Source organism: Neolamprologus multifasciatus, chromosome 19 (genome assembly GCF_963576455.1).
Source record: "Neolamprologus multifasciatus chromosome 19, fNeoMul1.2, whole genome shotgun sequence".
NCBI classification, from domain to species: domain Eukaryota; kingdom Metazoa; phylum Chordata; class Actinopteri; order Cichliformes; family Cichlidae; genus Neolamprologus; species Neolamprologus multifasciatus.
In genome coordinates this window covers 16,061,283-16,077,210 of record NC_140457.1, presented here as the reverse complement: position 1 = coordinate 16,077,210, position 15,928 = coordinate 16,061,283, and the positions used below count along the sequence as shown (strand labels likewise).

The 15,928-nt window shown below is 42.1% G+C and overlaps 1 protein-coding gene across 1 annotated transcript; it reads left to right on the top strand.

Annotated features, from left to right (window-relative positions):
• Positions 1 to 5,942: 5,942 nt before the first annotated feature.
• grhl3 (grainyhead-like transcription factor 3) lies at positions 5,943 to 15,774 on the top strand. The gene is made up of 15 exons (XM_085142547.1): positions 5,943 to 6,097; positions 7,698 to 7,866; positions 7,986 to 8,044; positions 8,882 to 9,146; positions 9,261 to 9,500; positions 10,197 to 10,308; positions 10,435 to 10,529; positions 11,036 to 11,194; positions 11,290 to 11,359; positions 11,468 to 11,589; positions 12,455 to 12,480; positions 12,600 to 12,685; positions 12,789 to 12,874; positions 13,085 to 13,149; positions 14,470 to 15,774. The coding sequence occupies exons 1-15, from the start codon at positions 6,081 to 6,083 to the stop codon at positions 14,585 to 14,587; spliced, it is 1,689 nt and encodes a 562-aa protein (XP_084998673.1). The 5' UTR covers positions 5,943 to 6,080; the 3' UTR covers positions 14,588 to 15,774.
• The last annotated feature ends 154 nt before the right edge of the window (positions 15,775 to 15,928 follow it).

Sequence of the window (15,928 nt, the reverse complement as noted above, 5' to 3'; positions counted from 1 at the left end):
TGAACTCACAATATGCTGCAGGCATTTCCTGCTAAAGAATAATCAACGCACTTTGGAAGAACAGCAAACATTGCTACAGAAATAATAGAAAGATAATGAAATCCAAGCAGGTCCACAGCTTCATTCTGTAAATCATTTGTCTGTTTTCTATGACGATGGCTATGGTCTAATTAAATTCAAGGGTGTCACATTTGAGTTTCGTAAACTATCAGTTGAAATGTAACACAGCACCATTTTTTTTAACAATATTTAAAAACCTCTCACTTCCACATCATTGTAATTTTTTAAGTCAATCTTTTTACAGAGATTACATTTCTTCCAAAGAGCTGTTTTCTCTTGCTTATTACGTTGTGCTCATTGCATGAAACTAAAGGAAACCAGGCTTATTCTCCTTCTCAAGTTGTCCTGATCAGAGCCCGGAGAAATGCATTTCTATTGAGCAATTCAACCACCATGATGCCTTCCAGAGCTTCCCCTTGCCTGAGGCGAGTATTGTCTTCACTGCAGTTAGCCAATGTGTAAAGTGCTGAAACTTTAAAGTGGCTGTAAAATTCCTAAAATTCAACTTTTCCTTTTGTAAATTCCCAATCTTTTTCTTTGACCTGTTCCTTCTGACATTACCATATGCTGCTTTTCCATATTCTAGCTGTCCCTCCCTTAATCTTACACTTTCACCCCCTGCCCTTACACCTAACCCTCCCCCGCTCTCTTCCTCCCAACTCTGATCCTTCACGCTGGGCAATGTGGAGTTTCTGGGAGTGGCTGCTGATGGCTCGGTGGTTGAAACAGTTGTTAAGGAAAGTGGGACCGATAGAGGGGGGGTTGGAGGAGCTTTCCAGACTCCTGGAGCCTCTCTAGCCCAGGTCAAACAAAGTGACCCGAGTGTTCCGCTAGAAAGAGCTCTTCATCTCTCATCCTCATCAGTACAACGGGTTTGAAGGAGTCCAAATACCTGTCAGAGTTCTATAATGCAAACCAAACACATATTGGGAAACTAGCTGCACAAAGTTCAAATAAATCTAGAAACACTATACTTTATTATGAACACACACTGGCTCATATGCACGGCTGTTTTCATGGATACAATAGGCTTAGCTGACTAAGAAAACAAAATCATAATAGAAATGTAACAATGACGAACTAAGCATCAAGTATCAGTGCAAGAATGTTAAATTACTGAGTTATAGGTGACTAACCCTAACTCTGTTGTTTGGACTAAGTCAAAGAAAGATAATTCCAGGCTTGTTCTAGACACACACACACACGCAAAGCAGGAGGTTTTTCTTTTGGTTTGTTTTCAAGGCTGAAAGAAATGATCAGAACCTAGAGTACAGCTTTCAGATGAGCACAGGGATAAATTGTAGTAGTTGTCTATCAAGCTTAGTGGAGTGAAAGAGTCAATTAACAGAAAATGGAGCACTCAGATAAAGTACCACTGGAGTTAATGTGAGTACCTGCCTGCACATGGGTGGTTGAGGCTGACAGTTTGAGTTGTTAAGTGAACAGTTTTGCTATTTGCTATTTAAAAAAAGTTAAACACCCACATAAGTGATTATTGATGATTATTGCAGTAACAACTAAGCTCATGTTCATTATTCAGCTAAGTGCATCTGCAGCAAGCCTAGAAGCAAGAAGTCACTCCCTATTACACCAGTGAACATCCAGGGTTTGGTTTGAAATAGTGGAGGAGTACAAATGCCTGGGTGTTCACCTCAATAACAAACTGGATTGGTCCACGAATACAAATGCACTTTACAAAAAGAGTCAAAGTCGTCTTCACTGCTACGGCGGCTGAGATCCTTTGGGGTGAGCAGGACTCTTTTAAGGATGTTCTGTGGTGGCTATCTTTTATGCTGTGGTCTGCTGGAGTGGTGAAAAGCCAAAGAGGGACGGGGGAAACTTAACAAACCGGTCAAGGGGGGAAGCTCTGTCCTTGATTGTCCGCTGAAGTCCATCAGCAGGCTCGGGAGGAGAGGATGTTGTCTAAGCTAACATCCATCATGGACAACACCTCCCACCCCCCTCAGTGCATGAGACTGTACCAGCACTGAGCAGCTCGTTCAGCAGTAGACTTTTACACCCACAGTGTAGGAAGGAGCGCTACTGCAGCTGTCAGACTATAACACAGTTTAACATGATTATCCTACTCATCACCTGTTTAATTGATATATCATATGTTCTTTAATTGCTGCTACTTATTTGAAACGTCTTCGTACACTGTATATTTCATTCGGAGCATTCAAACACACACACCCACACTTGTGTATATATCTCTGTATATTTTCTACATATTTTTATATGTTCGAATTTGAGTCGCTTGTGTGTATAGGACTACTTGTGTTTATATCTCCCTTGCTATAAGAGCTGTGTAACACCAAAAATTCTCATTTGTAGGATAATAAAGGTTTATTCTATTTTATTCTATGAAAGTGGAGCTACACTGATAATGGAGTACATGGTCCTATTCAAGTCAGGGTCTTTGAAGTATCCCTCATGTGTCATGAAGAGGCCATTTATCAGCTAGTTTTAAAGCATGAGCTCAGTTGAAAATTGTCGAGCAAATGGAAAATGTGATACTCTGTGCTCACAGTCAGTGACCCTAAATGTCTCAGTGTGAGTGGTGAGTTCATTAATCCACTTCTGCACGTCCCAGTTTAGTACCCTATGCCATCTGAGGAGGATAATTTTGGCTTTTTATAACTGTAGCTACATTTCCCTTTGGCCATGCTATGCATGCATGGTTGTGATTGTACACATTGGTACATAGTGTGGTTTAAAATACCTTGTTTTTGCTTGAATTTCTTTATAACTTCTATTTTGTGGACATAGCAAAGTCAGCTGAGCCAAATATCCTTGCTGTCAAAGCTGGTTAGGTGTCTAACCCATATCCTGCATGCATGTGTGTTTGTGCAGGTGCTTTGCCAAGAGAAATGTGGAAATATATAATTTATTAGTATGCACAGTATACGACACAAGATATTTCACAGTAAAATCCTCTCAGTGCAGCTGATGTGTTTTAAAGGCACTTTAATAAATCATACTAGCAATTTAAGGCTCCAGACACACTCAGAAAATTACAATGGAGTGCAAAGGAGATCAAAATGTCATATAAAAGTGCATCTTCAACATTTTAAAATAATTTGTTAGATTTCCTGCTTTAGTTTTTCCAAAGTAATAATGTTTAAGGTTGTGTCGCAATCTCTTACTATTTTGCCATAAACACAATCCTGCTTCATTTTCACAATCCTAAACATAAAAATGACAAAACCTTGAAAACCTTCACTCATAATTTTGAATGCTTAAGATGGAATCAGTTGTGCCTGACAGTGCTTTGTATGACTGGATTTTTTTAGCAATACTGAGAAATTGAATATTTATGACAACACAGCAGGTAACAGCAGAAAACTGGTGCTTAAAAAGAAGCAGCAGAAATGGGAACTCCTTGCAGTTGCAGAAAACATGATGGGCCCTTGCAGTAACAGGTGCACAGTCTTAGCATAAGGGCAGATTTCCCAGTATGAAGGAGTCGGTAGACAGTATCACGCCAGAGGCATATATCTCTCAATCGTCACATTCCTACATGACAGACTAGGCATTAGGGCAGATGAAGAGATACAGAAAGAGAAAGAGATGGGGAGATATGTATAGTGTGGAGTTAATGAGAAGGATCAGCCACAGGACAAAAGGGCTGCTATTTTCATTACTTTGTTCTCTCTGCATGACTTCTTCACTTTGGTTTATCACTGTGGATGTGCGTGATCGTTGCGTGAAGGGGTTTAGTCGTGGCCACAAAGTCCTTAAGTGGCAGAAACAGATAAGACTCACTGGTCAAACGGTCACAAGGGAAAGGAGAAGTAGGAACATGAGGTGAAAGGAAGAGTAAGTAGGGGATTGGGTAAGGAGAAAGAGAGATTTATGGTGGGAGAGAGGTGTTGAGAATGATCCTTCTCAGCAGCAGTGGTGCGTAGAGCTGGTGCTGACGTCTGTTTGTGTGCTAGCATGCATGGCTGCATGCTTGCATTCACATCCACACAAGCTGTCACACAGCACAGCAAAGCAGCCCGGCGCTTGTTGGTTTCTTACTCTACGGATAAGTTTCGAGGCAGGCCTTTGAACATCTTGACACCGCCATCCATCTTCCAATTCCCTGGATTGTCAGATTGGAAGAGACCTTTCAGGGGGTTTGGGGAGCACTGCTACATTTGACAAGAAGTCCAACAATAAACAGAAGACCTTACTTTCAAATAGAGTTTGCACAAAGATGCACTTTTTTTCCTAAAGATGATCACGCCTGATATTCAGGAAATTGATTGATTGCTCAGTAGACTTGCTGAACACCGGGGTGTGTGTAGGTGTGGGAGGGCGCTGCATTGGCAGAAGGATTGATATCAGGTAAACACATAAGATAAAAAGGCAGAAAGAAGAGGTGAGAGTGGCAGAGTGAGAGTAAGGCAAGGATAAAGGAGCCAAGCATTTTGATATGCTAATTTTGCAGCTCTAATCGAGGGTAAACAGAGAGAGCATAAGAAAGACAGGGTGAGAGAGAGAAACTTGGAGAAATAGTTCACACCTTCAACGAGCAGAGTTGATAATTGCTTTGTGAGAAACGATCCACTTCCATGTTACCGTGGCGTGTCTGTAAACTTCTTATCCCCATGTTCATGCCTTATTATTACTTTATAACTGGCTTTCATTTAAATTACAGTTTTTTTTGTATGTGGCTGACACATAGGTCACATTTACTTTGGAGTAATAAAAGATGCGTCATACTCACAGGCTTCTTTCTTTTTCTCTTTTGATTCAGAGCCAATATGCCTCAGGGCTTTCTGCATGTATGCGTGTGTTTCTTATCCAGTGAGGGTGTGCATGAGTGTGTGGGCAGACTGCACAGCACGCACCCTTGTGTGTTACCACGCCAGATTCCCTCAGGTGTCCCACAAGAGGGGCTCACACGTGGATGAACAGATAAACAGGTACATATAATCATCCTTGCTTTTTCTAGCTTTCGCTCTGTGTGTTCGTGTAAAAGGCTCGGCAGATTCTGAGCTACAGATAAAATCCCTTAACGACAAGCGCCTATATGACTCCTGGTAGCACGATGTGTGAGCTTTGGTTAGGGAGTTTGCATCTTACTCTTAAAAAACTCTTGCACAGGGTTATTGTGAAAGAGATTATAACCAAAGTAGAAGCTCTTTCTAATCATTTCCATGTTTCTTTCTTCAGCTGTAGATCCTCCCTCCAAATGCAAAGCATAAAAAGTTGCCCAGACAGTCCTGAGTCCAACAGAATATTAGTGTAAAATCTCTTTTATTTTTGCAGATAAACATGCTCCATACTGTAATAAGACAGTTATGAATGCTGCACATAGTTCTGTTTCTACAATTTCATACATTCAGGTGATTGCATTTTTTTAATCCATCCATCCATCGATCCATCTATCCATGTAACGAATGAAAGATTTCTTTTTGAAGTTTTAAATCTCAGGATTCTTCTGCTCTCGGCAGTAACGCATTTATAAATGCAATGTAGCTTGTCTAACTTTTAAAAAGTAAAGAAACCAAAACCTTTCAGTGAAATAATAATGAAGGGGTGAGAGTGAGCAATGATACTGAAAAACTATTAACATCTTAAAGCTGAGTTCCTGACCTCTGCTGCCTTTCTCAGAGTCATTACCAAACATTTCACACCTCTGGGATCACCAGTCTCCCCTTTTCTTTTCTTTTTAATCCAAAATGTTAATGAGATTCAAAGCTCTCCTGCCCTGGATTGTCATGCAAAGTGAACTCCAGGCTTACACATTCACACTCATGGTTTCTTTCCAACTTGGGAAGAGATCTACACCTTCCCCTCTACACCTGTCCTATCACACACCTGTTCCACACCTCTCAGCCAATCAGAGGGGAGAGGAAACTTTGTCCGGGCATGAAATAAATCTGGGCCCTCTTCAGAGAGAATCACAACACTTGACTCATCTGTGTTTCACAGCTCTTCCCTGTTAGACTGAAGAAGAAGAGGATCCCCTACGAAAACTGAAGAGTGGAGATTAAAGGAGCCTATTCAAGCTGACTTGGACTGAAGACATGACCAAAGAGACTGAGTAAGTTCTTCAAGGGTTTTGTTTTAGGTGTTTTTTTAGCTATTGTAACTGCAAGTTTTTTTCCCCATTAGGTATCTTTTTGTCTTTCCACAAGACAAAAACATTTTTAGTTTGGACTTGGTATAACACAGTGAATGGGTTATTTAAGATTCCAGCCTGGAATCCCCCGTTCTTCTTTGTCAATGGTACCCCATGTGAAAGGGAGCGTTTTTCAGGAGAAAATGATATGGATAAATTTATCACACACACGAGCTGTGATAGGCACACACAAAGTTAGCGTTTTTTGTTGCAGTGGGTCTGCTTTTACTTGCGCTGTCACTAACCTAGGGGGCCACAGAGCACAAAAGGAGCACAGAAAATAAGAACCTCTTCTCGAGGTGTTGGAGACAAGGGGTAATGATAGCATGCGTTGCATTGAATTACATAATGGTGAAACCCAAGACGCGAGACCCCCTCCCCCCCGCGCGCGCCCCCCCTCCTATGGACCAAAGTTAAAACCAGTGCTGTCGGCTTGTTTTGTGGGAAATACGCAGAGAATAACTTGTGTTTGTTGTTTTGGGAGGCTGCTGCTGAGTGTGAGGCAGGTGCACCTCTGAACAGGTGTACCGGCTTTGCTTAAGGATTTGTGGCATAGCTAAAATTTAAAAGGACACTAGTATAAACTGAGGCTCTAATCTGGCAACCAAAGATTTTGAGGTACGCAGTTTTCCATGCTCGTATTTTTAGCTTTACAGATACTGGGCTGAATTGCATTAATCAGCATTCGTCCACTAATGCGTGTGAGAAGTTGTGGGATTTCTCCCTAAGCGTTAGTTCTGTTGTGGCTGTTCACACCTGTGGTCTTTGCCTCATGTCATCACATTTGATTAACTGTTTATCTAGGTTACACTGCAGCTATTTGTTCATTAGCCGTTTAAGACGAACTCCAAAGGGGGCTTATCCTAGCAGTTCTGATGTTAACAATTCAGTGTTGATGTGAGTCTCTACAAACAAATACAATCCCCAGAACCCCAGGCTCTTTGTGTGTGTGTGTGTGTGTGTGTGTGTGTGTTTCCAAGTGAAATGAAAAACCAGAGCTCACCTCTGTGACAGCTGTGGGTTTCTGTTTACTGAGCAAGAAAATCTTGTCATCTCTTTTAAGATCTGAGCAAATATGAGAGTTTATATAGGACTCACAAATGTAGTTTCTTTTTCTTTCACAATACTGGAAACCAAAAAACTCTATGCGTGTATGTGTGTGCATGTTTATGGGTGGCCCCTGGCTTTTTAAGCCTTTTTGACACCACTACGTCTGAGAGATGTTACTCAGCACTGTGGTTTTGCAATCGAAACCCTACAGGCTACAGGACAAGTATGTGCAGTGCTCCAGGGCCCTGGTAAATGTCAAATCCTGATGGCTAAGCAATCGGAAACATAGTGGGTCTGCTATTAATTAGGACTTTAAAAGTAAAAGCGCCGAAAAGCGCTATATAAAAAAAAAATGCAATCCATTATTATTATTATTATTAAATAGTTATAGTTTGATATTTAAAGTTGTTTCAGTGTATATTTTAATTTGCAAGTCACCCTGCTAATCTAAACTCTTTCTGACCTGTTGTAGGACTCTGGGACTGGTCTTTCAGAGCGAGAATTTCAGCTATAACAATTACTCAAACTACGCCATGGACTCCTGGTCTTATCTGGATAACTCCATAACTGAGCCGAACCCCTCAAAATCCAGATTGCCCGAAGAGCTAACAGCCCTCTCGATGTTTTATGAACAGTGCAAGGTAAATAATGTATAAGCACTAGTTGTGTTAAACCAAAGTAGTTCATCTTGAGTAAACCTAAAGATTCATTTAAATTTCCTGACACTTATCGCATTTCCCCCTTTTTCCTATTTTTCCAGAGCCCAAAAGTGAACGCTGCCTGCAGCCGCACAGGCAATGTGTGCAAAGTACCCGAGAGGTAAGACAGAGTTTCTGCAGCTGCTCCCACACACACACTTTCACTCACGCTTCACAAACCAGTCATGCCTCTGACATTGTTTCCATGTATCTATAGTCATTCATAATCATAGTCATGTCACTCTTCACCGCACAGCTTTAAATAGTTATTTCAGTCCATTTTTTTTTTTTTTTGTCATTTCTGTGACAGGTAGCATGACTCAGATACTCAATCAGTTGTCACTGAACTGAAGTTATTCGAGTAATAATACAGAAAGAGAAAGGCAGGGCTTTAGGAGGCCGTAAACTGATGAGTGGGTAATCCTCTAGTCAAACACAGTCAGAGGGATTGTTGTCTTCCTCTCAAGCTCTTCCATTCATCTACCCTTCCTAGATCATCCTCTCTGCCTTTCTTAAAGAGTTTCACAACAGGAGGACAGGTAGTTGTTTTTTCTCATTTTGGTCTTTATATTCCTACTCCTTGTTAGGTATGTGAGAAAGGCCATTGTTGGAGCTCAGTGCTGTTCCCTCAAACATTTTTATCCGAGAAACTCAAACACAGAGAAGAGGGGAAAAAAACTGGATTAAGAGACAAACAGTTCCCACCCAGAGTCAAACCGGGCCTTTCTACAAGTTTGCAGTAGCCGTGTGTGTTGAGACGCAAGAGGTGCTTTTACTGACCGTTGTACGTTTACTCTGGCAGCCTTTAAGCTTCTGTAACGGTTAAGGGCACACAATAGCCAGTCACTTCAACTATGTTTGTTTCCTTGATGTGTTGTTATCTGAGTCATGATGACATCAACAAGGTGGATTTTCTGTTATAGCTAATCTTTTTCCCCCACCTTCCCCATCCTGCCAGGAATCTGCACCAGACCAATGAGATTTCTCCACTGGACACGTCCGCTATCGCCATGAAGATTCTCTCTGAGAACCTTCCCATCCAGCCCAGCAATGTTTTGGGATCTAAGCAGATCCCACAGATTTCCGTTCCTGCCACCTCAGAAACATACACCTCGCTGACCAGTGTTGTGGAAAATACTTATGACAAACAGGAGCTCAGCAACTTTTTTGAATTGCTGCAAAAGTGGCCAGAGAACACCACTTTCCCTGACCCCAGCACTGAGGTAAACTTAGTACCATAATTTAAAGTTAAAGCCCTGTCTCCCATATAGTTTTAAAAGCTCTGTGCTGCTTCTTTTTTTCCTTCACTAATCCATATATCTCTGTGTGGCTATCAGAATCTTCCCTACAGCGACCCCTTCCCTGAAAACCATTCCAGCCCAGTCTACTCCCGCTCCTACACCAGTTCCCCATCTGAGAGATCCAGGAGTGAGTTCCAGTTTTCTCTCGGGGCTCCTGCAGCTTCTTCTCACAAGCCCAGCGAGCTCCCCATGGTGTATCTGAACAAGGGACAATTCTACCCCATCACTCTCCACGGGGTGGAAAGCAGCACCTGCATTACTGCCACCAAAGTCAAGGTGAGCCATCGTGACGCATCATCAGGAAAGCAAGGACTGCTTTTGTTCTAAGTTATGCTCCAAGATTTGTTTTGTTTTCTGTGTGTCTTACGTAAAAAAAAAAAAAAAAGATGACTATTGTTACATCCTTCCCTTCGGGCATTTTGTTTTTTCCATCAAGCCAAATAACACCCAAATTCTTTGCGTGCCAACAAGGCAACCCTTCCCAAATATCTGTCCCTCCCTTGGAGACAGTTCCTTTAATGACTAATACCCTGCTGACACCCTGCACACCAGGTTGGTGCATTTAAAATGACAGCATCCTGCCCTTTATAATTTATTCCTCCTTCCTGTGTGCCCTTGTGTGACCTCAGGGCAATGAGGCCAGAGCGCAGCACAGCTCACCTCAGCTACATTTGTCTGATGTGACACAAGCAGAACAGAAAGCAAAAAAACAAGGAGAGAGGAAGGTGTGGTGCGGTTTACAGCCGTTTTCTTTGTCAAACGAATCCGAGGATAAGAATACACACAAACACATGCTAGCTCAACACAAATAACTGGTGACAATTTGGGAGAAAGGAAGGATATGGAGTGATGGATGACGCGCGATGAAGGAGAATTCTTAGATATGCGTGCAGGTGTAAAGAAATACGTACCAGCTAGACAAATGAATCTAATTTTCCTGCTCTTTTTGTCACCTTCCTTTCTCCACTTCAGACAGTGGTGATGGCCGTGTTTGAGAATGACAAGAGCCCAGAAATGCAGCTGCGCTTCTGGAATCACTGGCACGGACGCCAGCCAACTGTCAAGCAGAGGGTCATTGACATCGGTATGTTCTTTGCACATGGAAAGTCACCGTGCACAACACCTACAAAAGTTACAAAAAAAATACTCCACTTTCTGTTGTGCCTTTCATACCGCTGTTAAAAAAATGTTTCTCTTTGTTTTTTAACAGCGGACTACAAGGAAGTGTTCAGTGGCATTAGCAATGTTGAAGAAGTGGCCTTCAATGCTCTCTCTTTTGTGTGGAACCCCAGCGAGGAGGCCAAGGTAAACAGACCGGCACAAAGATGCACCCACATCACTATCACACAAGAATGCACAGACACCTCTGACTGTAAGGCCAGTTCTATGAAAATAAAAGAACAGGTGGAAGTTTTCGAGGAAAATTGTGGAAAGGTAGAACAGGTAGGTGAAGGAGAAAAGGAGTGGCTGCGGTGGGAGTGGAGGAATCCCAGAAATGTGTTTGGCCCTAAGGCTCTTGTCACAACAACCGGCTAAAGACACGACAGCTTATGCGAGCTTCTCTGTGGCCCAAAGGCGCTGGGGTGGGGCGAACCTACTGCAAGCGGCACGGAGCAGGAAGGCAGGGAACTGTCTCCAGTATATATGATGACAGGGAGAATATTTAAAGGCCAGAAAAAAAGAAATCTGTCTATGAAACATGTCATTATGATCCTACTGGGACACATGAGCAACAAATGAAAAACATCAGTAAAAGCTGCCTGACACCATAGTGATGTATACATATAATAATCATTTTTCTTTTCCTCCAGGTGTACATTGGGATCAATTCCCTGAGCACAGATTTCTCCTCTCAGAAAGGCGTGAAAGGCCTGCCCCTGAACCTTCAGATCGACACTTACGACTTAAGCTCAGGAAACGGCCAACTGATACACAGAGCTGCTCTCCAGGTCAAGATTTTCTGTGATAAGGTAACTCGCTTTATTCCATTCATCTTCTTATACGAGCAAACATGCGTTAATTGAGTCAGAATGACTTATCTAATTGTGTCACTGTGTGTCGTCAGGGTGCAGAGAGGAAGATGAGAGACGAGGAGAGGAAGAGATCCAAGAGGCGAGGAAAGAACACTAATGATGGTAACAGTTAGCACTGGAAATGGCAGCACAACCTTTATAGGACCTTTTTTGATATGCTATCTGTGAAAGTCCAATCTAACATCCCTCATTGTCATCCTTTGTTTGCAGCTAAATCTTTAGTAAGTAGCTCCATAGGCAACGAGTGCACCTTTTTCCAGACCCTGGATGACCACATCACCCAGCCAGTTCTCTTTATTCCAGAGACACACCTGTCCAGCTTACAGCGCATGGTAGGTCCTCATTTAACAACAGTGCTACCCCCACCCATCCATATCCTTGCAGGCAATAGGGCAGGCACGAGCAAGGCAGGGGAGAAAAAAAAACTGTGGGAAAGTATGCGGTGGGAAAAGTGGGAGGGTGGGGGGATAGTGGTGCCAGAGAAAGTGAGGTGAAACACAGGCCTGAGATCCGATGAGCTAATTGGAGTCGAAACCAGACACAAGTACAAGCCGCTACAGCTGCTGACACCGAGATTAAGCTATGAGCGCTTTCACAGAAACACATGCATGCGCGCACCTGGTGAAACAGCACTCACACCTTTTATGCGGCAAGACACCCTCATATCCTCTGTTTCTTCTACTCAGATACACTTGCATTAGTAGTGTGGTGAGAGTGCTGTTCAGACAGGCCATTTTTCCCACGCCAGGAAGCCTAGAGGAGCATGCAATATGTTCGGATCAGTAATAAGAGGGTTCATGGGTTAGATGTCATTGCTGTTAGGTCCATTATACAGCTAGTCCTGATTTTCAGTGGCTAACACAAAAGAAAAATAAAGAACAGGGAGTTGCAAAATTGCTTAACAATGTGATGCATCACGGTTTTGTATTGCATAGCTAAAGCAGAAAATATCTTTGATTTAACAGTATGATTAAGCGTAGGATGGTGCTATCAGTGTCTCTTCATCAGTGTCCACACTTCCGCTGCTCCGTTAGAGGTTATGGGAAATGCAGCACTAAAACGATGATAACATTCCTTTTCTTTTAAAATGTTAAGCATAGACAGCTCTGGGAAGGGGGGACATTAGGCAATGCCTTTATCAGTAGAGAAGCGTCTAATCAGATCTCTGGTCTCCTCTCTGTTTCCCTGTCTCTATAGGCCACTCCCATGGACGAAGCAGAAAGGTAAGCATAGTTACGCACACACACACGCACAAAAAAACATAACATTTAGCCATCACAGTCAGCATTTTCAAATAGAAGCTAAGTGGCCGCTTTTGTCTAATGCAAATTTGCGCTTCCAGGAGTTCTCTGAAGAGGCGGTATCCAGACAGAGACCAGACGAGCTCCCCAACCAACAAACAAGCTCGCAAAGAAGATGCACAGAGAGGTAGATAGAAACATGCAAGTCTCATAAAAAATCGAAGTTAAATCAAAAATGAAAGAAGTGTCCTCGTTGGTGCTAAAAAATGTTTTTTCTTGGTTTATATTAGTTCTTCTGTATGTGAGGACAAACTCTGAAGAGGTGTTTGATGCCCTCATGCTCAACTCGCCAACGCTGTCGGGCTTGCGAGAAGCTGTAAGTATCACATGATTGCTTTAAAGACACACAAAAACACATTCCAGAGTCCTCTGACTTGAGTTCCCTGAGGTGGGGATCAAAAGCACCATCACCTGTTTACTTCTGTATTCATCGGAACATTTGTACCATATCTTTTGCCAAAAGTAAATATCATATTTCTTTCATCAGATCATGCTAACAGTCTTCTCGTTCCTTTACTTTCCTCAGATTTCAGAAAAGTACGGCCTGCAAAAAGAAACCATCGGGAAAATCTACAAAAAATGCAAGAGAGGGTGAGCGTCCTGTTCTTTTGTTATGACTATTGCACTGTAATTTTACAAATTACCAAAAACAACTGAGATTATTGGTGACACTAAGAAGCTTTCTTTTCCAATCCAAACATTTTTTGAGGAATTAACCATAGCTGTGAAAGTGAATGGTTGTCTTGGCCCTCCAACCTTTCCGTGGTTGCTGATACCCTACCTCTCACCCTGTGATATCTCAGATAGGCTCCTGTGTTGCAGACAGATGGATAGACTAGTTAGTCTCACCAAGTGCACCTGTCGCCATGATTTGCATTGATTTGGGGCTTATTTTGTTGTTTTAATCTTATCTTCCCTTAAGGAAGCGCTTGTTGACAAACCGGGCGGGTAGGTTAGTTGGCTCGGCCCTGGAATGTTTTAATTGCAGCTCTTCTAAAGGAAAACTATATGACTGAAAGATGAAAAGATTTTTTAAGTCCTGCTGGTGAGTCACTGGCAATGGCTGTACTTATTTATGTTTTCATAACATTATCTCTTTGGAACATCAGAAAGCAGCATTGAAAGACGAAATTCCTGATATGATAAAGGCTTTGGATGTTTCCACTCGCTAGCTGAAGGTTATCTGTCAGGTTTACAATTGTCACGCGTCTTTCAGCTCAATGGCGAAAGGTCATACAGGTAGCTGCGCTTTTTCCACGGTGAATACGGATGCTCGTTATTTTAGATAGGAAGGGTTTACAACTAGCCGCGAAAGAATAATTAGCAGAATTTCTATGTGGCTGACAAACTGTTGATAGTCTGTGCTTTTTCTTTTTGAGACTTACTGTCAGTAGCTGAAACACCTTTGGGTAATTTTCCTGCTGCTTGCTGGAAGCAATCACTGCAGGGGGAGCAGCTAAACTAACAGGTTGGGTTACATTCTCCCTGCAGTTCCCTCCCTGTCTATTGCTCTTGTCTTCAATCAATCCTGTCCCTGCAGGCAGAATGCATGGGCCGGTGGTTAGTTCAGTCATTACAGCCTTAAATGCTAGTGTTAGTGCTGCAGAGGAGGAGGAGGCGGAAGAACAGGGTGACCTGATTTTTAACTCCTACTGATGCAAGAGATATACCGCCTCTATGTCTTTCACTTGAGATCTTCCTCCAAACAAAAGACATGTTGTCTTTAACCCTGGCAACCTGTTTGTGTCACACCAGGGTGAAAGGTTGAGTACACTGAACACATTATTAGGCTGTTTGAACACCGCAGTTTTAGAGACGAATATGATTTTCTCTAAATAGGTTAATGGTTTTGCACCTTGTTTCTCCACAGTCCCCGGAGTAACCTTGTCTTTTTGTTTGTCTCCCCAACAGGATCTTTGTCAACATGGATGACAACATCATCCAACACTACACCAACCAATCGGCATTCCTCATCGAGGTTTCCGAGTTGGGCAACGGTCAGTTCCAGGTTACCCTTGTTGAAGTATGAGAAGAATCAGCCACCCACTCTGCTGAAGGATGAAGAAATAAAGATGCCAGTTTGATCAATTTCTTGAAGCACTGCCTGAGCAGACAGAATGTAGGATGTGGACTGCCAAAAAGCGAGAAGAAAACTGAAGTGAAAGCAGCACCCCAGTTTTTTACTTCTGCCTAAAATGTTGTACATATCATTCTTCTCCCCCGTTCTTGTGATTGTGTTAACGTCAGAGCAATAATGCTCAGCGGCCCTTTATGTATTTAATGTAAATAGGTTTTAATAAGACAGTGTTGTATGAGCTATCTGTGTACATATAGAATACCAGTTTCCATAAACTGCTATGTATTTCATTTTTATTGAAAGAGCTCCGTGCATGATTTGTGCACAGCATTTTTTAGCATTTTTATAGGTTACTATTCTTGCTGCTTGCGATGTACTCATCATTTCTTCTATAAAAACCCAATGGTGCGGGGTTTTTTTCTTACTCTCAGTCTGCTGTCACTATTTTTTTTACTGCCAAAAGTATCCTCCTCTAGGTTCCTGTTAGTTTCACAACCGAGATCACCCAACACTGGGTTGCATTCAGAACCTAAAGTCAGACATTTCCACCCTTAAAACCACACATGAGTTAGTATTGGTCATCATTTAGCCCCTAAATTGTGGACATTTCCTGACTGTTTGGTGAAACCACAGATTTTTTTTTCTGGAAACACTTCAAAAACACCCTCAACCCAGCCAGAGGACTTTCACTGTGTGCATGTATATGCATGTGTAAAAACTAGTTTGTTTCTTTATACATTATGCATCATTTCAAAGCGTGCATGTATCCCTGCGTTATTTCATAATTTTACAATCAGGTTATATTGGTCAAGCATTGGCCCTTTTGTATTAAAATAAAGAAAATGCATAAGAGGTTTGGGGTCTGTTTCTGTTTTTACAGCTCTGACTGAAATAAAAAAGAGATAAATTAGCCGTGGGAAAAACAAAAGATACCACTTGTGTAGAGGAGGTGTGAATAATTACAATTAGCCTAGGAGATTAAGTGCATATTGGAAAATTCAGAAAGAGCTGATTGCTCTCTCTACACATCAAACAAAAGCATGAAACTGATCTGTGCCTGAGATTGGTCCTCTCATATTCTGAAAGCCTAAATGTTAAATAGGTGTGTGTGTGTGTGTGTGTGTGTGTGTGTGTGTGTGTGTGTAGGTGTGTGTGTGTGTGTGTGTGTGTGTGTGTGTGTGTGTGTGTGTTATTCAGACTCCAACAGACCAAATGTGCAGCAAATAGTATATTTGCATGAGACATTGTGAGAGGTGTCAATAAAAGTGAAAAGCATTGAAAAATAAAGTTTTC